Here is a 23,577-nt window from a genome sequence, read left to right on the forward strand (position 1 = left end):
TTTTTAACAAAATATTCTTCAAAAATACATTTTTCCCCCCACAAAATAGAACTCAAAAAAGAGTATAGTTTATACAAAAACACTTTTGCCCTTGTTTGGCACCCATTATTTTAAAACTATTTTTACTACAATATTATTTTCAACCACACATTCACATAATAAAATATTTTGCACGTAAATTGAAAATTTTTCCCTACATTTTAACCACGCATTCTCCTAAAATTAATATTCAAAATCCTATATTTTTTTTAAATAATAGGCACCAAATACGAGCTTATGTTTTCTCTTGTAATATTGTGTTGATACGATGACACAAAGAACGAAAAGTTGCATATGAATTGGAGACCATAACCCTATATATAGTTTTCATATATATTTCGTCCATCATGATATACAAGTTTAAAGAAATTTGGTCTCTAAACATATAGTCTGACCCATGTTTTATTTAAATACCCTAACCCAACAATTTAATTCTTTATTAGATTATTTTAATTTTGAGCTTAACTTTAACATATTCTTATACACGATTAATTACATATGTAGTGTCACATAATAAATTAAAATTTTCCCAACTAGTTTAACTCATAATAGTCATGTTAAACATATCCAATATATTGATAATCCAGTAGGAGGAAACGTGAAGAGAAGTCATGTCAATCAATGAAATGTAAGATTGACTACACGAAATTCTACTATATTAATACTAAAAAAATGAAGATAATAAAAACTTTGAAATCTTACTCACACTACCATTACGTTGAGTTTAGTACCATAATATGTTTTTAAGATCCATTTGTTTTTCATTTTTGGAAGAGTGAAAATGAAAAATATAGTCGTTACGAGCCCCACACAAGAAATAGAAATTCAAATTTAGTGACTTGATGTGATGAATAACGATCATATTTTTATTTTAATGAAAAAAGAATGAAAATCAAACAGGGGCTTAATGTATGTTTTTTTTTTTCTAAAGAAAGCCAGAATATCAACTTTCAATTGATTAAAGAATCTCCCCTACAATATTAATGATGCCTAACTAATCAAACTATAATATAAATGAATCATAACTAATCAAACTATAATATTAATATAAATGAATCATAGTCCAAAGTACAATTAGTCAATACTTATGGCCAATAATTAACTTCGACTACTTTATATATTTCTTTTTGTGTCGGTACAAGAAACCAAAAATCAAAGGGTAAACAAAGGTTCTCATAGTCAAATTAATTCCTCAAAAGTAAACAAAGGTTCAACTATTTATTTGATTATCGTTCTACCTTTAGAATTTTGGATTTTCACCCTCTTCATTTTCATGTTATTTATTTTAAATTTTAGGGTAGGCGTTATATCGAGTTATGATAGAATCCGTTGAAGATTAATTTTAGTTCCGAATGTACATTTATTAAAATATCAATGTCATTTAGATTGCAAGTATTTCAACTTATCAGTCATTTAGACTACAGTTAATAGAATGCGTGGGAGGTGCTCCTACTTCATTAAGAGAATACGTTAATTTATTATAATATAATTTAGCCAATTTTTGAAATAAATTAATTTTAGCCACACATATTTTATTATTTTTTAATTAAAATTTACTAAAAATCTAATTTTTAACGACACAAAACAGGGGCTTAGTTTGTAAGAGATGTGTATTATTGATGAATAATTATCAGTTGTTACTTTTAATAATTACAAATATAATGTTTAATTTGACAGGGAAAATAGTTGGGATATTTTTCTCAAATGGGCATGACTACCACGTGGTATTTTTTTTCAATTATTTTAATTTCAGTGGTCCATATAGTACTTAGGGAAATACTTACAAGAAATATCTCCTTCAATTTTTACTCTGGAAGTTTTTAAAATTGAAAAAAAAATAGTTTTAGGAAGTCATTTGGTTTGAATAAAAAGGAAAAAAAAATACTTATAAATTAGTTGAGTTTACTCGTTATATGAATCGTACACAAAAGATGACATTTAAAGTCCCTGTTTGATAACCATTATTTTGGAGGAAAAAATGATGTTTTGAATAGTAAATTTTTGGAAAACATGTAATTAAAAGGTAGGAAATTTTTTTTTTTGAATTTACGTGTAAAATATTTTCTTGCGTAAATATTTGATTAAAAAGAGTAATGCTGTTTAACTCCACTATGATTTTAACCCTAGTTAGGCTACCGGCTACATAGCATTATTCGATTAAAAATGAATATGGAAAATAAAGAATTTTGTTTTAAAGGAAGACAAACAGGGGTTAAAATTGTTAACAAGTTGAAAGGAAATAAATTAATGATGCTACGTTCGACTCGCTAGGTTAAGCCTCTGTTTGATCCCCATTACGTTGAAAAATTAATGGGAGGAATATTATTTTTTTGAAAAATGAGTGGTTGAAAAAGAATGAAAAGTTTTCGATTTACATGTAATATTATTTTATAAAAAATTGTATAGTTGAAAATAGGAGAGAGAAAAATGAAATGTAATAGAATTTAATGTAATGGGCTCAAACAGTGGCTAAATATGTCTGGTTTTGTGTTTTAGTTTTTCAATTTTCAATTTTTAATTTTGTAAAATATCAAAAACTCGTTTGATTTAATATTTTTAAAAATGCAATTTTTAAAACAAGGTTAAGTCCATGTTTTGTGTTGATTAAATCAGATTTTTCACGTTGGTTCTCGAACCTCGATAATCTTCTTAAATCGGCATTCATAAGTTGAATTTCACTCATAAAACTTGCGATCTTTATTTGATTTCCTCTTTTAATTCTTTTTATTAATTCTGTCCAATTCAAATAGCTTTCAGCTGCTCCAATTCAACTATAATTAGGCCGAAAAAGCGTTTTTCTGTTCAAATGACTCTAAGTCCAGATTAATAATATTTATAATAAATTAAGTAAAATTTTGTTCAAATTTATAAGCATAAATAAACGTGTAAAACATATTTACAATGCAACGATCATCTATAATTTGTATGTGGAACGAGAATGTTGAACTTAGGACACTATACCTAAAAGAAAATTTTCATGCATCCAAGAAAAGTCATCTAATCAATCGGGGATAGTGAAGCCACTAGTCTGGTCCTTATTCAATGACGTGCCTTAACATCTTAAACAACATGGAAGATGTGTCTAATGAAGTTTATTTCCTAACTTTTCCCACGTCAATTTATTATATGTTTGCATTTATTTTATAGTGATTTTTTTTTTTAATAAGATTTGACAACTTTAAAATGTATATATTGTTTTGTAATAGAATAGGGTAAAAATATTTTATTTTATTGAATAATCAAATTATTAAATAAAATGTTGCACGACTATTTATAAAAATTCCAAACTAAACGTTTTTTTTTCACATTTTTGTTTTGAGAATTAGTTTTTCAGAATAACAAACAAAACATATTTTCTACAGTCTTAAAACAAATTATCAAGACAGAAAACTGAAAATGAATTCAAAACTAAAAATTGAAAATTGAGAAGTAGACCAAACGGGACCTAATATTCTAGGCTCTTGAAAAATCTTGGAAAGTTAAGAAACTTCATTATAAACTTTTATTTTAATCAACACACCACATAAGGAGGAGTATCTATTGGTATTAAAAATAAAATTACAGACAATCAATAAAAGTACAAAATATACAAATTAACAAGTCGAGAAGATACAAAGATATACTAAAAGAAACTACATCCTCCTCAGAGTGATCCACGGTGAACTAGTAAATACTTCTTGCTCTGCAAACTTCAATTGACTAATTTTAACATTACCACGTTAAAGTGTTCTGTCGAATCAAATATGCCAAATGGTTCAGGGTGTGTTTAAGCCCCTCTAATTTTGGAAAATGTATTATGAAATAGTGGATTGATGAAGAATATGTGGTTAATTTTTTTATTTATTTACATGTAATATTATTTTAATAAAGAATGTATGACTGAAAATGAGTACTGTAGAAAAAAATGCAGTAGAATGTAAATTGTGGAAATTACATAATTCCAGGTCTTTGAAGATCACAGTTCAAAAATCAAGAATCAAATTTCATTGTTCAAAAATCAGGTTTTGATATAATAATTAAATATTAAATATTCAAATTTAATTCCCCAACCCTAATATTTTATCAAATTTCATTGTTCAAAAATCAGGTTTTGATATAATAATTAAATATTAAATATTCAAATTTAATTCCCCAACCCTAATATTTTCATCACTCTTCATTCTCTTACTAATCTCTTCTCTCTCTCTCTCTAACTCCATGGCCTCCAATCGCCATTCATCACCGATCGCCACAGCAGTCAGTAAAACCTCCTCTCCAGTGCGGTCGCCTCCTTCTCTTGGACTCGCGAATGTGAGTGCCGTGGTAATTCTTCCATCGCCGTGAGTGTCACCGCGATTTTCAGCAGTGGCGATGTTGGATGCGGTGGGTTGGGGCTCTGTGGTGGCGATGCCTGCTGCTGATTCAGGGGCTACTGTTAGGGCGATCGGTGCGAATGACGGCAAATGGTGATTGGTGCCGGCACGGGGAGTAGATTTGGGGTTTTTGGGTGTTAATGTGTTATCTCTTTCTCTTTTTCGATCTACAGTTAATGATTTGCCATAGTGGTGGCTGCTTGTTGTTGGCTTTTGGGTGATGGTGGTTGGCGATGGTAAGGTAGTGGTGATGGTCCTGGAAGTGGCGACGGTGGTTGTGGATGGATTGGTGGGGGATATGGGTGGTGTTGGTTTGACTGTTTGGTGGTGGCGGTGATTTTGTGATTGTGGAGGTGGTGGTGGCTGTTATGGTGATTTCTAGAGGCGGTGGAGGTGGATCTGTAGTGGTGGTTGTGGTACGATTTTGGGGTAGTGGTGATTCTGATTGTTGTGTTTTTTTGGTTGGAGTGGTGGTGGTGGTCTTGTTTTGGTTGTGTCGAGGGAATTGGGTGATTCTTGTTGGTAGTGGAACTGATGGTAGTGGTAGATTGTTAGTGTCGACGGCGAGATGGTGGCCGACGACAGGGATGGTGTGAGTGTGGTGGAAAGTGGTGGTGGTGGCATAAAATATGACCTAATATTTGATCTGTGACCAATTCAAACTTAAAATTTGAAAATTGTGACCAAAATAATTTGTGACCGATAAACTGTGACATATGTGACTTGTAATTTGAATGATCTGTGACCTCGAAATAATATGTGACTTACAAAATTTTTGATTTGTGACTACGAAATAATCATTTGATCAATTAGTTTGTCGATATGTGACCAATAAATAAATCTGTGACCTAAATTATGAATATGTGACTATTAATCTGTAATTGTGATTTTATTATCTATATTTAATAAAAAATTTTAATTAATTAAATATGTACCTGATTTTTGAATTTTAAAAGTATTTATTTGATTTTTGAATAGAGGTAAACTTAAAGCCTGAAATATGAACTCTTCCCATGTAAAATAATCAATTACAAAACATGAGCTCAATAAGAGACCTGTATCATTATTAATTGGTCCTACCCAAATACCTACCTCATTCTGTGGAGGCCCATCAAAACTATTCCCCAATTTCTTAGGCCCATCTAGCATAGAGATTTTCAGAGAAATCTTGAATAAACCTTTTTGTATCATGGTTCACACCAAACAGACAAGCTCAGTAACTTCCTTTAAAGCAAAGAACTATGAAATGTAGAACCACTATCTATTTACCAACATAAATAGCTGCACTAAGTTGAAACTTCACTTGTACATTTATAGTTCCATCCCACCGGAACCAGTATCCTGAAACCGGGCGAATATAAAATACAAAATGCAAAAGTCATGGTTGGCCAAAGGTCAAAAACTAGGATATGAACATCCTGATTAACTAAAACTTAAAAATCTAATTCAAAGGCACCATACTTGTGTAGATTGCACTGTATTTTGCTGTATATACAAAGCATGTAAAGAAGAAAAGTTACAAAAAGGAAGATGGCGTGTGAAAGAAAAAATAAAATAAAATACAGAAGAAGGAAATTGAAATTGACTCATCTCAGCACATTGCCCTGGCCCCATCACAATCAAAAATCATAATCTATATCTGATGCATTTTGAGAGGTCGATTTTTTTATCAGGTGCCCTTGCTCGTCGTACAGATCGAGGTTCTCACAGGGAGCTGGGAATATGGTCCCTATAACACGACCTTCAACAAAAGCACACTGGAATATGTGCTTCTTTTTATATGTAATTCCTACTGACATATCCCAGAAAGTGACATTCCTGACAGGAATTTCTTCACTACCTTGAATACGGACTGGAACACGAACTCCCTCTCCGTGTATTGAACTGTAGCTTATGTCCTCCAGTATTGGAAACGCCTTGGGGTCAAACGCTGCATCTGGATGTTCGTTGTAATCTGTCTTGATGACGATCCCCACGCGAACATTATCAAATGTCAGATTCCTATAAATTATATTTCGAACATATCCTCCTCTTCCAGGGGCTGTCTTGATCCGAACAGCACGTCTTGAGCTCCATATGAGGACATTTTCCACAGTGACATTTGACACCCCACCAGACATCTCACTGCCTATTGATACGCCTGCACTGTTATTCGGGAGGGTATAATTCAATCACTATCTAAACATACGCATTCTAACCATAGTCACATCAAACGGAATGAAATCCATGACAAATTTCAATAGAGGCAAACAACAAAATGTTAAAACTAGACATTCATCTAAAAATCCAGAATACATAGATCTATAAGCTGATAAGAAATTGAAACTGGCTGCAAAGCGACTACAGATGCAGCTTAGAACCAGAATAGAGAATGATGCAATAAATTGTACACGGAATCTCTCACCTGACCATGGAGCGAATAACAAGGTTTCGGATCAATATATTCACTGAAGGCTGTCGATAAGCTATCCCATATTGATCCCAGCCACTCTTTATTGCTATACCATCATCTCCGACACTTATGTAACAGTCCTCAATTACCATATCTTCGCACGAATCTGTTCAATGAAATGAGATGATACAAAAATAAAATACATAGGTATAAAGTGAAGAAGCTACACAAAATAAAAATGTCCGCCACAATATCAACAGTAGAAGTATGGTACGTGCTGTTAATGGCATATTTAGCATTGGGATAAAAAATTCAAGTTCAAAACAACAGGTAAGGCTCGTCCATCCAATAACCAGATAGAAGACAAAGCAGAAGAACAAACTTACCAGGATCTATGCCATCAGTATTTGGAGCTTCAAAGATGGGTGCCAAAATTGTAAGATTTCTAATCGTCACATTCTTGCAGTCATAGGGATGTAGAGTCCAAAAGGGAGAATCACGTAATGTTATGTTAGATATCAGAATATCCCTAGACCACATAATCTGCACAAGCGGTCCTCTGGTGTGGTTAAGAAGCTTCTGTCGATACTTCGTCCACCACGTTTGACCCTGGCCGTTAATGGTGCCGTTATGCCCTGTTTCAGGAATAGTATACATGTATTCAGATGTATAGCATATAATTATAATTACACAAGCCTTTGGCACCATCACAATCTTGACTATAAGACTTCAAAACTCACGGAAGGTAGAAAAAGGTTAATGCATCACCAGATATCGATTCAGATTTATGGGTTTCTAAATGCGAATAGATCAGGCATGATCACCCATACACATGACCAAAAAACAATTTTGAATTGAGACTCTCTGAGCTTCCTTTGCTCACTAAACTAGGGTATCTTCGAAGGAAACAAACAAAGTCAGTCAGGGAGACGGAACGAGGTAATCGTGTTCCATGTCGAACAGACATTGACAGGGCAAGACGACACAGCCTCAGGACATGGGAAAACTTCTTTATCAAAGTTTTAGTAAATGCATGCATTTGCGTGTGTAACTTTAAGCTTAAAAAGCATTCACCAAGTAAAATGTAAGCAAATACATAGATGACTAAATCAGCGCCCAAGTGTGTCCGGCAAAAATAAACTACCAAGTCAAATGATACTTATTTCACATTAAATGTTTTTTATCTCAACAAGACATTGTAGAATTATATATTTCTTATTATCCCTTAAAATGCTTATAACATTCCCTACCCAAAAGAAATATCATTAATACCAATTTACAAATTAAAGATATCTGAGAACCAAGAGCATCGTGGAATTATTATTCTTTAGTTTATTAGCTTTTAAGGTTTTCTTCTCCTTTTAATGCAGAACATGTTTAGGTTGCAAGTTGCATTGACATGTAGCTGTATCTATTTCTAATATGGGAGGAGTATTTTCATTTTAGACGGAGAAGTCACTTTCCCACTACTAAGCTTTTTTTTTTTTAACAACCAAATCTAATCAGTGGAGTACAAATTACCTGAATTTAGTATTTGATTGGACTAAAATGAAGGAAATTTAAGAGTATACTCTTTCTACACTTCCCTAATAACAAGCAATAATGCTCTTCCACAATTAAAGAGTCTACATAGAGCTGGTATAATAATGCCAAGGTCAACGGTTAAAATCATAAATCCATACAAGGAACATCCTCATTACCCGAACCACTCACATTGATCCCCTACCAAAATAATATAGTAAATGAATAAGCTTCGCTCGAAAAAGAAACAATAAACTCCAATTAAAATGCTCACCTGTAATTACAACATCTTTGAGATGTTGACCATGAATTAAACTTCCATATCTTGGTCCACGATGCTCTCTTCCATACCCATACGAAGGCAATGGAGGCATCAGAGGCCAATACTTCTCATCCTACAGAACATTGCAGATGGAAAAAAGAAACAGAAACTAATATTGTCAATTACAAGAATCATGAAACTTTGATACCTCCAGGGCTTATACAACTTTCAGGTAGCGTGAAAATCATAAACGACATTCAAGAAATATTATGTAAAACATGTCAAATAAAGGACAGCAATGGTTTATCTTTAAAAAATGAGAGAACGTTATGTGCTAGGACCGTGTGTTTTCTCGGGTCGGAGGCGAAAATTGGAAAGTTTATCATTCAGTGGTGGGCTGTTCATAGAAAAGAAGGATTTGGGTAACCTTAATTAATTACGTGAGTTTGCCTATAATAAGTATCCCCCAGGGACCTTCCTCGACAAGACTTCAAAATGTGCGGATTTGCTAATCTATGAGTGACCACAGTTTGGCATCCTTAGTGAAGTACATTGTGACTATGATAACCTTGTGCTCCTCTAAATCGGTTCGGACCACCCGACAGTCTTGTTCCATGTCAAAGAGAAAGTTCTCATCTACCTCTTTGGCATCTATATTACCCCCATAGATAGGCCCAGGGTTCTGGCAATTTCACCTTGCTTACTCGAAAGTGTCAGGACTAATTCACGCCTAATTCCAATTGAAAGTGTGACAGTTTATGGAAACTTGGGAATTTTGTCCTAAGACAGATTGCTTCTCTCAAAACGAAGCCTGACCTAAACCCTTAGGACAAATTAGTTTTATGCACAAAACTTAACACTCAAGCTCCCTTATGTCATTCTTAAGATGTATTGACTGTGATCTAACATTATTTGCTGTTATGCAACTACTAATCAGTACACTTACAATACTAAGTGTGATTATAGGAAGTTTACTATTAGTTATGTCATGAGGATACCGTCCGGAGAAGTTCCCTTTACAAGTAGAAACTGCACATTCTCCAAATATTTACTATTTAAAAACTCATTCTCTTCACACAAAAAAATAAAAAAAAAATAAATAAATAGTGGCTTTCAAAAAGAGGCTAAAAGTCTTGGTCTTTAAAAACTATTTACTCATACCATATTCAATTCATCCATACTTCCTAAAGCGTAGAAATTACTAAAAGCTTGGGCGTGGCCATGAACAATGGGCATATAGATTGAAATAACAATTGATATTCTATGTTCAGCTTTACTACTGAGTAAAAACTAAACAAGACTTACAGGGCTTTCTCACTATATAACTGTTATGATATGTAAGGTAAGTGTTTGAGAGAATTTGATGCCATACAGTACGTTGATCAGCAGAATATAGAGAATGAGGAAAGAAAGAGAGAAGAGAGCAACAGAGAAGAAAAATTCTTCTTCTTCTCTATGTTATGTTGTTCTAAGTATTGTGCTACATCAGAATTTTATTAAGTTATTTCTTTAGTTAGAAAATCAAAAGCAATATGGGGGAAACTTTGCATTAGACATCAATCTTGAAGGAGGATGTTGTAATGACTAACAAGAGCTGGACTGTGTATTCTACGTATTGGAAGGTATGCCTGTTCCACTATGTCATGATTATAGCTGTCCAAGATCAATCACCAACTAGTTTCATGAATACATACATATTGCATGTCAAATCCTTCCTACTCTCCCTATTTAAATGCAAACACGTAAAAGTTAATTATCATTTTTCAATAAATAAAAGTCAAACACAAGGTATCATTTTATAAACAAATCTATATATTTAGATTGACATTTTTACACTCTTCTCTTTTCTAAGAAATGCTCTTAATTAGAACATGTGATGCAAAGAATGTCTCACTAAGAAAATTATAAGAAGAAAGCATGTAAAACTCACATTTATGTACAAGTGGTTCTGCCTGTAATTATTTATGAAGTAACTTATTATGCTTATAATTTTCTTCAAGATAAATCTTGGTTGCACCACTCTAACCATACAATCGTTTCCCTTATCTTTTCAATCCATAGCAAATAAAGTTCTAAATTTCGACTCAATTTACAGTAATTTGAAGATTTTGCACTATATGCAAACCGTGCATACAAATAAAATAAATTTTGTGCAGACCTAAAGAGCACTTATTCATAAGAGTGATGCAATCTAGTCAACCTTTTTTTTTAAGAAAATGGAAGCATAAAAAAACACGAACGACAAAGTCTTTGATGATTTCTAAGGTTCTAGTTGCTTTGAATCCTCCGGTAAATCTAGTAATGAACATAAAGGGGTGCCAAAAAAAAAAAAAAAAAAAAAACTGGGCAAAAAAAAACCAGAGAAGATAGAAGAAGAAGAATTCTGAGTTTATTGAGCAATTACAGATTACATCTTCGAGTATTTATAGACCAACTAATTAACATAAAAAGTGGATTAACTGCTTAACAATTTCTTAACTACTCATAACCGTGTCTTAGCTGGTCCTAGTTGTATCTAACTAATCTTAGCATAACTGTTTTAACTACCTTCTATCAGTTGTAATTGAATCTGTTTCATAAGAGTGTTTGCAATTTTGATTATTTAGTTTGGAGATAAAAACTCACGATTAAAATTAATAAATTTATCCGATTTCCATACAGAAAAGATAAAGCCATTAAAACAAACAAACACCAAGAATTACTCACATTGATGCCGAGAATAACAGCACCCTCATCAAGGAACAGAGTCATATGGCTGGTTAGATTGAAAGGTGCAGTAAGCCAATACCCAGGTGGCACATTAAGCTGCCCACCACCCTTCTTCCCGAGCCTCGAGATGGCCCTCACCGCCCGCTCAAACGCCGCCGTATTGACAGTGACCCCATCGCCCAGAGCCCCAAAGTCCGACAAGTTAAACGACACAGGGCGAAGCTTGGGTAGCGATCGGGTCGGAAGTGTCCTCCTGAAGAGTAAGAGTCCGCCGGTTGCAGCATCCCGCTGCCAGTAAAACAAAGTGAAGAAGAACGCCAACCAAAGGGCGATCAGGAAGGTCTTATGGGTAGATAAAAAATTCGTAATTGTGGAGGTCCAACGGCGATGATGATAATTATGAATAAATGGGGCCCAACATCTCCGCCACCAGGATGATGAACTCGGTGTGGGTGTTAAGGTTTCCACCATATTTTATTATTCTTTTCACAGTCAAGCTTTTTTCCTATTGAATTTGGGGTTTGGACTGGAGTATCAATAGCGTTAACACGATATGAGAAAGCAAACAGAGTTTTCGATAAATCTGCGAGTTGCAAAACAGTTAGGTATTATTAGAGAAAGGAAGGTGAAGCGTTGCAATCCGAATCAGTGAGAATTTGGCGAGATGACGATCCCAGATGAAGTGCATTGGAAGGGAAGTGAGATTTGAAGTTCGAAGAGAGAGAGAGAGAATTGTGAACTTGAGAATATCTTTGTCGAACTAGTGACCGGTGCTACCATGAAAATTTTTCGTGCTACCCATCTAAGTTCTTTACCATGTGCTGCTTTGTTGTAGATTGAAGAACATAAATGTTGCATCCATTGGATTTCACTAAAAATCAAATTTTTAATAGAATTTTAATAAAAATTAGTAAGTATATTGTTAAAATATAATACGAAAAAAGTTATTAGTTACCTAAAACTTAAAATTGAAAACGGCCTTAAAGGAAAAGAATTTAAAAAATTGGGGTAAAATTGGGACTTAATTAATTCTGTAAATATTTAGTCATGTTTAAAGGTTGATTTTTTGAGAATACATTTTGAATTTTTTTTTAAATGTGCAGTAAAAACATTTGGCAAAATTATAAGTACATGTATAAAATTATTAAATCAAGAGAATTTTAATTAAAAATGAATTTGTGAAATAAATAAGTTTAAAAAAATTTCTATCAAACGTGGACTTAGCCCCCGTTTGAGCCTCATTACCTGAAAATGAAAATGAGGGGAATAATATTTTTTAGAAAAATGAGTGATTAAAAAAGAATGAAAAGTTTTCGATTTACGTATAATATTATTTTATGGAAGATAGTGTGGTTGAAAATATGAGAGAGAAAAATGGAATGTAATGTAATTTAATTTAATGGGGATCAAACGGGGGCTTAATTTGATCTAATGTAGTGACAGTGACAGTGACAGTGACATAGTTTATTTAAGTTAAAATTGTTGTATTATGTTATCTAATAATGTTGTTCATTGAAAGTAAAATTGTTGTATCTTATTTGGTTAAGGTTGAGACGCTTTTAATTTGTATATATAAAATATCTTGTTAAGTGATTATAATTTATAATTTATATTTGGTTAAGGTTGAGACTCATTTTTTTAAATGTTTAACCTCACACCTAACCGTGGTTATCTAAATCCAACTAAACTTTGACCTAAAAATAGACTACTTGATTACAAGGCACTTTAACAAAAGAAGAATGTCAATGACTCAATATTAGTTTTTATTTTCAATTAATATTTTAATTAGGTAATTTCAATACATTCTATGAAATATTATTTATGTTGATAGTAAGTTGAAAGATATGTAGCATTGATGTTTCATTAATGAATAGCCACCCATTCTTAAAATAAAAACAAACTCACCCCTAAATAAGTGAACTCTCATTGACTCCTATAAATTTGTATAAATTTAGCACTAATGATTTGAAAATTTGGTTTCCTAATCCCCTTTTCTTTTTTTGTTTTTTTCCATTTTAACCCTTGATTTGGATGTTCAAATGACGAAAATGTCTTGGACATAAACTCGGGAACCCACCCAATACCAAGCACCTATCCTCACTTTTTCTTCTTCCCCAATCTATAAGAAACTAAAATGCATATCTCTAGTTATGCTATTCAAGATTTAATTGAAAATCAGTAGTAAAAATGAGGCTTTAAAGCATCAAATGTCTCCCAGCCAATACCCACTTGAAACCCTTCAACTTGATGAAAATAAACACAGGACTTTCAATTTTAGAGAGAAAATTCTGCACGAGTTTGGTTAGGGACCCTTTTGGCATATATAGACAACCACAAAAAAACTTCCATCCATCATAGAAGTGGATGATTTTTTCTAACAATCCCGATGATAATTTGAAATGGGGCAGCCAAGTGTGAGTACTAACAGCTTTAGCATTCAGTATATTGAACATTTAAAACACATTCTTAATGTACCCATTCTGACTTAAATACAATCTGCCAGTCTTTTTTATTCCTAAAATTTTTTCTACTAAGAATTTTCTTTGCTGCACCAAAATATTTCATCACAAACTCCTTACTAAGTTGAGATTTCACCTTTCTGTTTCTGCTTTATCCTTGGTTGTTATGAGCATATCATCAATATCTAATAACAAATAGGAAAAATTGTAGAAGCGATCCTTAACCTTTTCATTTTTTGCAGACTTTACCCTAACCTTCATTTTGTGCCAACAGAAAAATTGTCCAAAACACCATCCTTTGATCGAGAAAAGGAATCAACATCTAATAAAATCGTCCAAAACACCATCCAAAAACACTGTCCAAAAAGGTATCAACATTCAATAAAACCGTCACGGTAGCAGATAGTTCAAGAAATTTTCCCAGTTAACTGACTATGTTTTGGACGATTTTCATCTAGATGAATCTCAGATGTATATTTATAAAAGGTTGGTGACTTTCATTGGCACAAATAAAGATTAGGGTGAAGTCTGCAAAAAACGAAAAGGTTAGATACTACTGCTATAATTTTCCCTAACAAATATGTAATCAATTTACCATTTTCCTTTCTAAAGCACACACCACTATCTAATTACTTCTAATGAAGCTATGAATAGTCATGAATGAATTGAACCTTTTGTATCACTGCTTCGATGACTAATTTAGTCCATATAAGGACTTCCTCAACAAGCACACATAGTTCTCCTTTCCAGAACTAAGAAGTCCTCTGATTGTTGCATGTAAACGTTCTCCTAAAGTTCTCTATGCAAAAATTTTGTATTGACATCTATCTGCTCAAGTTCCAAATTATTCTTATTATTCTTTGCCACTATCCTAAGTAAAGTCCGAATTGAACTATGCTTTACAACTGGTGAGAACACGTATGTAAAGTTAACACCTGGAATTTTACCGTAGCTCTTTGCTACCAATCTGGCCTTGTACCTATTATCTTCAATTTTTTATGTCCCTTGTTTTCTTTTGAATACCCACTTGCATCGAACAACCTTTTTATCCTAGGTAATTTTACCAAGACTAAGACTATTTTTATTTAATGACTCCCATTTCCTCCTACATATCAACTAACCATCTACTAGAATAACTGCAACTGACTGCTTCTGAATACGTAGCAGGCTCCTTAGTGGAATCAATATCGTCAACCACACTAAATGCATAAACTATCAAATATGCTTCTCCATACTTTTGTGGAGGTCTAATCTGTATCTGATGTATATCCTTAACAATTGAATAGTGTGTTGTTGCTGGTCATGTAGGCAAAGTATTTACTATCTGTCAATTCTGGACTAAACTGATATGAAACAGAATGTTTTGAAACCTATGATTGTTCTCCTGGACCAAATTCCAACTCCACCTGAGTTGAATAATTCTATTTCTCAGTTTTATCAGAATCCACGGCAGGTGAAACACGAATCATAACAAGTTCATCAAATATTGCATCTATACTAACCACCACTTTTCTTGTTTTAGGGCACCACAATTTATACCCATTTACACTTGATTTTTTAGATACTCTTTGTATACCTAGGCTCCAACTTCTCATTATCCACATGAACATAACCAGGATACCTAAATATTTTAAATCAAAATAACAAGAAGGTTTACCAGACTATACCTCTTGTGGTGTTTTTTTTTTGTTTTTGTTTTTTTTAATGGCAGTTGAGGTTGAGCGATTAATAAGAAAATAAGCTGTAGTAGTAGCTTCAGCCCAAAAAGTCTTAGGTAATCCGGAATTTGAAATCATATAACGAACTTCTTCCATCATAGTTCTATTCATTCGTTCTACCACACCATTTTGTTGAGGAGTTCGGGAACTGTCAAGTATTTCAAGATGCATTCAGCCCTTCAGAAGCTATTGAATTCATCAAAACAAAACTCCAACCTATTATTTGTGCGAAACGTCTTATCTGCTTTCCAGTCCACTTTCGTATAAATGTTTTTAACTCCTTAAGGGTTCCAAATACATCACTCTTCCGTTTCAAAAAGAATATCCAAACTTTGTTGAAAAGATCATCCATCACTATCAACAAGTAATAAGCACCTCATTTTGAAGGCACCCTGGTCGGTCCCCAAAGCTCTGAATAAATATATTCAAGTGTTCCCTTCTTATTGTGTTTGCCTTTAGTAAATTTGACTGTTTTCTATTTTCAAAGACATAATGTTCACAAACTTTGTCTTACTGCTCTTCTGTCTTTCAAGAAGCCCCCTCCTACTCAACCCTATCATACCTGTCTCACTCATATGCCCAAGTTGCATATGTCAAAGTTTTGTAACTTCCACATTAGTTAAAGAAAAAGTAAAAACAACTGCATCTCCTGTAACTATAGAACCCTACAAAATGTATAATTATGTAGAGTTTTTTTTTGTCCCTTGATGACAATAAAAGCACCTCGACTCACTTTCAAAATTCTACCTTCACCAGTGTATTTATGATGTTTTAAGTCAAGTGTACTCAAATATATGAGATTTCATTTCAGTTCTGGAATGTGCCTGACGTCTGTAAGTGTCCTAATAGCGCCATCGAACATTCTGATTCTGACTAAACCAACTTCGACAATTTTGCAAGGCGCGTTGTTTTTCTTAATCATTGTACCTCTCGAAACTTTCATGTATTGTAAATCAGTCCCTGTTAGGACATATATGAAAACTACATGCTGAGTCAAAAACCTATTCCTCACAAGGATTAGAACCCAAGTTAGAAATCATGAGAACTCTCATTCAATTTGCTCGTCTTCTACAACATTAGTTTTCGCTGTGTTAACAGGTTGCTTTCCTTTTTCAGTAGCACCAGTCGCTTTATTTTTATTTTTCAATGATATACTTTCTCTGCATGTCTAGATTTCGATCTATCTCTCGTATTCCTACCAAGATTCTTATCCTGATTTTTTCTCACGAACAACCAGGCATTCAGGTTGACTCCCAGATCCTCCAGCAAGATGCCTCATTTCCTTCTTAGATAGTAAAGCATCATAAACTTTTTCATAGTAAGAGTATCCCGACTATAGAGAATAATATTTCTAAAAGTCACATATGATAATGACAGCGAGCACAACAACATCAACGCCAATTCTTTCTCATTATACTTAAACTCCAATGTCTCCAAATCGACTATGATTTCTTTAACACATAGTCAAGTGATCATCCAATGATGTAACTTTGGACATTCGGTGAGAATAAAAGCATTTTTTCAAGTATGACTTGTTGGTCAAGCTCTTAGTTGTATAAAGTTGCTCCAACTTCAAACACAACATAATGCCATTTTTCTTCTTTAGAATATCACGAAGAATTTGATTTGATTGATTTAGATGAATTTGGGATTGTGATTTTCGATCCCTATGCTGCTTTTCATTCCACATCCAGGTTGAAGGCATCTTATCAAAGTCAAATAAGGCTTCCTCCAAATGCATTTGCACAAGAGCTGCTCGTATCTTAAATTGCCATAAAATAAATCTAGTGTTTCGTTCCAATAATGGAATATCGTATTTCATCATTGTCGTGCGGAATATTCAAACTTGTTCTGATACCACTTGATACAAGTTGATTGCAAGATAATGATAATAATGAAATAAACAAGAACAAAAATAAGAATACCAATATTCATGTGGAAATCTAAGATGGGAAAAAACCACAAGTGGAAGAGGAGAAATCTACTATAATAAATAATAATTGCATCTAATGTTGTATGAATGTTATGGAAACTATATAAGCCATGACTTATATATATAAAACTCTAAAAATCAAGTTATAGATAAATAGGAGTTCAAACATGCGTCAAAATGCGAAAGGGGTTTGGACTGGATAACACTATCACTCGAGCGACGGGTGAGGGATAGGTAGGTGACAGCAGGAGGATGACTGGCGAGTGAAAAATCTCTGTAGAAAATATGCAGGTCCCGCTCAAGCGGCTAACTAGCGGCAGGCAAGCGAAAATGTCATGATCCATAATTTTGATCCCTTCAAGACTACTTCAGCTAAAACTCTAATGCCCATTTAGTATTTGGATCAAACTGTAACAAATCATGGCCGCTACAACACTTCTTCAGTATTTGTCTCGATTTTTTATCCTTTTCGAATGTTCTTTTCCCCAATCAAATTAAAGATTAAATAAATCTTTTTAAGAACATTTTGAAAAGAGAACTATTTTCATTCTCTCTTATTACTTTGGTTGTCCGATGGAAGTTTATCGCATAAACACAAAGCCTTGAAGTTGAACTTTTCATTGTTCTTTTAGGCTTTCACTTTATAGTAGTCAGTTTGTAGAGAGGACAAGATTTCAAGAAAGACAAAGCTGCAGGTTAAGTTAAAAACGGGAAATTTGTTGAATCAAGAATTTCATATGAGGTTAATCATGTTATGAAAAATACAAAAGAATTATAAATACCATTGAAATTATAAAATAATAAAATGAAACGTTACAATAAATAGAGTAACAATAAAAGAGAGAAAATCTAGTTGTTAATGTAGTAGCCGTATTAGAAGGAATCGTTGTTTGTATTGCACACAATTTTCTTAACATAGATTCGCCCCACATTGTGGTTCAAGAAGACTAATGACGTCTATCTCTCTAGACACAGCGGTTGAAAGAAGCTAATTAACACTTCTTCACTGCTCACTCTTTTATGACCGAGCAAGAACAAAAACTTATCAAAGTTATTAAGAACAAGAATCTTGAAACAAAAAGAAAAAAAGGAAAAGAAAAAAAAGATAGAAATAAGAGAGAGAGAAGAGCTGTTAAATTTTTGTATGTGAAAGAAAGGGAGAGAACACCTTCTTATATAGTGCTAGGATGAGGAGGGTTTAAATTTTCTATTGATTTCGCACTAGTAAAAAATCTTCCAATACCTATTAGGGCTTTGTAACCACCAATTCAATTGAATATTAAATTGAAAATTTTAAATCAAAATTATTGTTACATCTCATAATTTATTTCAATTTAATGGAAAATTAACTAGAGAATTTGAAATCAAAATTGTTGTTACATCAAAATTTATTTATTTTTTCCCAACAAATCAATGTTATAAATACATGCCCAAATTAAAACTGAGCTAAAATTGGATTTGAACATCATTGGATATCGTTAATAAGTATAATAGTTTTTCCAATAACATTGTAAAACTAGAAAAAGAAAGGGAATCATAGCCGATAGTTAAAATTTATTGAGACAAGTTAAGGTCGTGTTTTTATATGACACTAGTTGACCTTGTGAACAAATGTATTTCATTTTTATCCAAAATTAATCAAATAAGACAAAATATTTCCTCAAAATCAGAATGGAGTAGCTCGTGGTAATGGTGCTATAATCAACTCAAACTCGCAACAAGAAAACTGAAGGTAATACAAGTATGGCAAATAATCCTTCATTCAGCCTATCAATATTGTCTAATATCCACTATGAAAAGATACATTGCAAATAAAGACTATTACTTCACTATCCTTATATGTTTGCAACTTCATTATACTCAAACCTTTTTTATTATGGAGACAAGTTTAGGTTGTGTTTTTATGTGACACTGGTCGACTTTGGGAACAAATATATTTTATGTTTTTTCACGGAACTAATCAAATAAGACAACATGTTTCCTTGAAAACCCGAATGTAGTAGCTCATGGTGATGGTGCTATAGTCAACTCAAACTCGCAACCCAAAAACTAAAGCTTATACAAGTAAGACAAATAGCCTTTCAATACTATCTAATACTAATCAATTCAATAATCAAATATGCCATAAATATACATATTCTAGAACATCCAAATATCACTATGGAAAGATACATTGCAATTAAAGACGTTTAAATGTAAGGTGTATATATATAGATTGAAATTAGGCATACCTTGAATGTCTCTCCTTTGATAATGTCAATGGAAGGTTCACCTCTCTTTCTGTTTGGACCCCAAAATCTTAGAGATTTTCTTTGGAATGGCCTGGCCTATCACCAATCTTTGTTCAACTCACACCATCCCCACACCCTCCAACAATCATGACTAACGATTCCAACCCCAAAACCAAACAAACCACCTCCCAAAAAAAGGATTCAGAAATTCCAACCTCTCCGAACAGCGGCATATTTGTCCTGCCGGGAGGTGTCAGCAATATTCAGACAGTCAAACATGGCCGCTGCTCGTTTTCTTCCTTCCTGTTTTCTCATTTTTATCCTCATTTTTTGTCTTTATACCCCATGTTTGTCCAATGACGGCGTGTCTCTTTATGAATTCAAAGAGGCGTTAAATGAATCTGCATCTCTGGATTCAACCTGGATAAAAGGGACTGATCCATGTCATAACGAAACGAAATGGAAAGGTGTAGAATGTAATGCGGAAAATGTCATAAACTTGTATCTTATGAACAATGGTCTAGCGGGAGATATTGCGATTGATTCTTTGGCAAATCTTAAGGGACTTAGAGTTATCAGTTTGGAAAACAATAGCTTTTCAGGTCCACTGCCTGAATTCAGTCGCCTTACTAAATTGAAGTCCCTCTATCTTTCAGACAATGAATTTTCCGGGGAAATACCTTCAGATTTCTTTTCAAAAATGGGGTCTCTGAAGAAGCTTGAGCTTGCAAGAAACAAGTTTTCAGGGAGGATTCCTGATTCTTTGGGAGAATTGGAGAATTTGATGGTTCTCTTTCTGGAACAAAACGAATTCTCAGGGCCTATTCCTTCATTAGCACAAAAATCTTTGGTGAAAATCGACCTGTCTAACAATAAGCTGCAAGGAGAAATCCCTCCAGCCATGTCAAGATTTGGTACCAAGCCTTTCGAGGGAAATCCTGACCTTTGTGGCACGGTTCTGTCCAAAGAATGCAAGGCTGATGAAGAGAGTCCAAATGAAGCACCCGCAGCTGACAAGATTAATGAAACCAAGGAGTCAGAGTCAGGGTCAGGGTCAGGCGTAAAGTGGGTGGTTCTATCGGCAGTAGTTGCCCTCCTGGTGGTGACAATAGCATTTAAGAGTAATAGAAAGGAAGATGATTTCCAGATGCTTGGTAAAAATAATTTGGACGAGGCAGTGCGAGTACACATACCTAGTAGTATGAAGAAGAGGAACTTGAGTAGCAGGAAAGGAATCAACTCAATGAATTCGTCAAGAAAAGGCACGCAAAAAGGTGGAAAAGTGGGTGATCTCATTGTAATTAATGAAGAAAAAGGTATATTTGGGCTGCCTGATTTGATGAAGGCTGCAGCTGAGGTTCTTGGAAGTGGCGGTTTGGGATCAGCTTACAAAGCCGTGATGGCTAATGGGGTTTCTGTTGTGGTGAAGAGATTGAGAGATGTGAATAAAGTAAGCAGGGAAACATTTGACTCGGAGGTTAGAAAGCTCGGGACAATGAGACACAGGAATATTTTAACACCATTGGCGTACCACTATCGGAAGGAAGAGAAGCTGTTGGTGTCTGAGTTTGTTGCCAAAGGCAGCTTATTGTATATATTACACGGTAAGAATTTTTATAACGGACATCATTTTGGAATATCATCTTAATTTGTGAAATCTCCACCATTCTTTCTTTTTTAATTCAGTAGTGTTCATACTTATTCCAGGATTGATTGATTCATATTGATTGGAAATGTCATTTGGACATGCCTTTCTCTCTTCTATTTTTTTGTTTCATCGAATAAACAATAAAATGGAGTTTTTCAGGTGATCGTGGGATTTCTCACGCGGAGCTGAATTGGCCTACTCGTCTGAAAATCATTCAAGGAATTGCTCAAGGAATGGGATACCTACACAATGAATTTGCACAATATGAACTGCCACATGGGAATCTCAAGTCTAGCAATGTTCTTCTTTCTTCGAATTACGAGCCACTTCTCAATGATTATGCGTTTTATCCATTGATCAGTAACACTCAATCTGTGCAACAGCTGTTTGCTTATAAAACCCCAGAAGCCGTACTGTATCAACAAGTTTCTCCAAAGAGCGATGTCTTTTGTCTTGGAATAGTCATTCTTGAAATAGTCACCGGGAAATTTCCTTCTCAGTATCTGAACAATCAAAAGGGTGGTACTGATGTTGTACAATGGATTAGAACAGCAATTTCTGAGAACAAAGTTTCAGAATTGATTGATCCAGAGATAGCAAACGCGTCAAATTCACTTGAACAAATGGAGAAGCTCTTATATATTGGAGCTGACTGCACAGAAGGCGATCAAGAGAAGAGGATCGTGATGAGGGAAGCTATAAAGAGAATAAAAGAGATACAAGTTTGAGCAGTATTCCAAGTCGATAGATTAGGAAAGTTGAGTAGAGAAACCAGTGCTGTCAATATTGTGAATGAATGCCAGTGTGCTAAAAGACGAGGAAGCTAGCCAATAGTGATACTTCTGTTATTGTCATTTCACTACTTTTCACAAGTCGATCCCTGATTTGTGCTACTAACTAAAGTCTCGTTTTGCTAAAACCCCTGCCTCATTGCTCCCATTGCTGATATCAGTATATAGCCAGAGGATCCTTATGGTGGCATTTTTTCTGTGTAGAAATGGCATTGGCCATTCAGAGTACAAAGAAGAGACAGACAGAAAATTTTGCATATTCTTAAGAAATGCATAGAATTTATTTTTCATTTTGAAAAATTGTTGCTTTCGTGCAATTTCACTGTGTCAAGGGTTCAGCCAATTATGTTGAAAAGTACTGGTTCAAGAGTAAAGATTTTGCTCTAATGTTTCAGGGGTTGACTGTTAGGATCAAAAGATTAGTTCTTATATGCAACAAGGAATGTACATACAATGACTTTCTTCATCCATTTTTCAGTAAATTTATTGTCAAACTTAGAATGTACATTTGTGTCTGATTAATAGAAATTTCTTTGAAAGATGTTTGGAACTTTTATATATATTTGTGTAAAGTGGATTGTGGTTTGGCGATTGTTGATCTATGTCGAGTCTTGCACGACCATCAATATCTTTCATAAACTACTTCATTTCAATTTTTGAATTTCACGAAATATACGTACTTCATTTTAGAGAAAAAAAAATGATATATATGGTTCATGCCTTCAAATATTCAATAAACCAGAGATTATTATGAAACCATTCTTCTTTTGACTGGTTCTGCAATAATTTCTCATACTCCTGAACCAAGAGACAAATCAAAAATCATGTTTTCAAAAATCTCAATTACAAGAGTTCTGTCTTATGAAGACTGGGGACAGAATCCTTGGGAAGAAAAGAGACTTCGTCTCTCAAAAACATTTTTTACTTGTCAAGAAACTTTCAATTATTTTGATTACCAGAATGCTTGGTATAAGGTTCTCCTTTTTAGACCTGTTACCCATTCTTGGTTCATTATTTTTAATCAAAATTGTAATACTCATTTCCCGAATTGGTTTCAAAATTGGTTTCAATATCATGGACTTGAAGAACAAATTTTACCCAGTCTAGTTCTTCAAGGATATGAACACTTAAAAAAAGAGGCAAAATCTTTTCTTAAGCCTCAAGAAAATCTTTTGTTTCAATTTGCTTTCAATATGAAAGTTTCTTGGATTTTCTGTTGGGATTTTTTCCATTATGAAAATCTTCAAGATATGTTCTCAACCCACAAAATTACAAGAAGATTCAAGATCAAATGGTGGGCAAAATTCAAAGAAACAAATTGTTGTCCAAACGCAGTTCAATCATGGATTCAAGAACAACGAAATTTAGGTGTACCTAAATTTTCAAAGAAAGAACAAGAAGATCAAGCTGATTTTTTGACTGAAAAACAAAGAATCATTGCAATGTTATCAAAATGTAAAGATCCTAAAGAATTGTTAGAAATTTACGATCAAATTTCCAAAAAATGATCTTAAAAAACAGA

The 23,577-nt window shown here is 33.7% G+C and overlaps 2 protein-coding genes across 2 annotated transcripts; one reads left to right on the forward strand and one right to left on the reverse strand.

Moving 5' to 3' along the window:
- Nucleotides 1–5,678: 5,678 nt before the first annotated feature.
- LOC111409207 (probable polygalacturonase) lies at nucleotides 5,679–12,112 on the reverse strand. Its single transcript, XM_023039204.1, has 5 exons — nucleotides 11,273–12,112; nucleotides 8,579–8,699; nucleotides 7,170–7,418; nucleotides 6,796–6,949; nucleotides 5,679–6,536 (listed from the first exon to the last, which is right to left on the reverse strand). Exons 1-5 carry the CDS (start codon nucleotides 11,744–11,746, stop codon nucleotides 6,011–6,013), a joined length of 1,524 nt encoding a protein of 507 aa, XP_022894972.1. The 5' UTR covers nucleotides 11,747–12,112; the 3' UTR covers nucleotides 5,679–6,010.
- Nucleotides 12,113–19,784: 7,672 nt separating this feature from the next.
- Nucleotides 19,785–22,519, forward strand: LOC111409662 (pollen receptor-like kinase 3). The gene is made up of 2 exons (XM_023039684.1): nucleotides 19,785–21,220; nucleotides 21,424–22,519. Exons 1-2 carry the CDS (start codon nucleotides 19,894–19,896, stop codon nucleotides 21,990–21,992), a joined length of 1,896 nt encoding a protein of 631 aa, XP_022895452.1. The 5' UTR covers nucleotides 19,785–19,893; the 3' UTR covers nucleotides 21,993–22,519.
- The last annotated feature ends 1,058 nt before the right edge of the window (nucleotides 22,520–23,577 follow it).

This window comes from Olea europaea, chromosome 14, assembly GCF_002742605.1.
Source record: "Olea europaea var. sylvestris chromosome 14, O_europaea_v1, whole genome shotgun sequence".
In the NCBI taxonomy this organism is placed as follows: Eukaryota; Viridiplantae; Streptophyta; class Magnoliopsida; order Lamiales; family Oleaceae; genus Olea; species Olea europaea.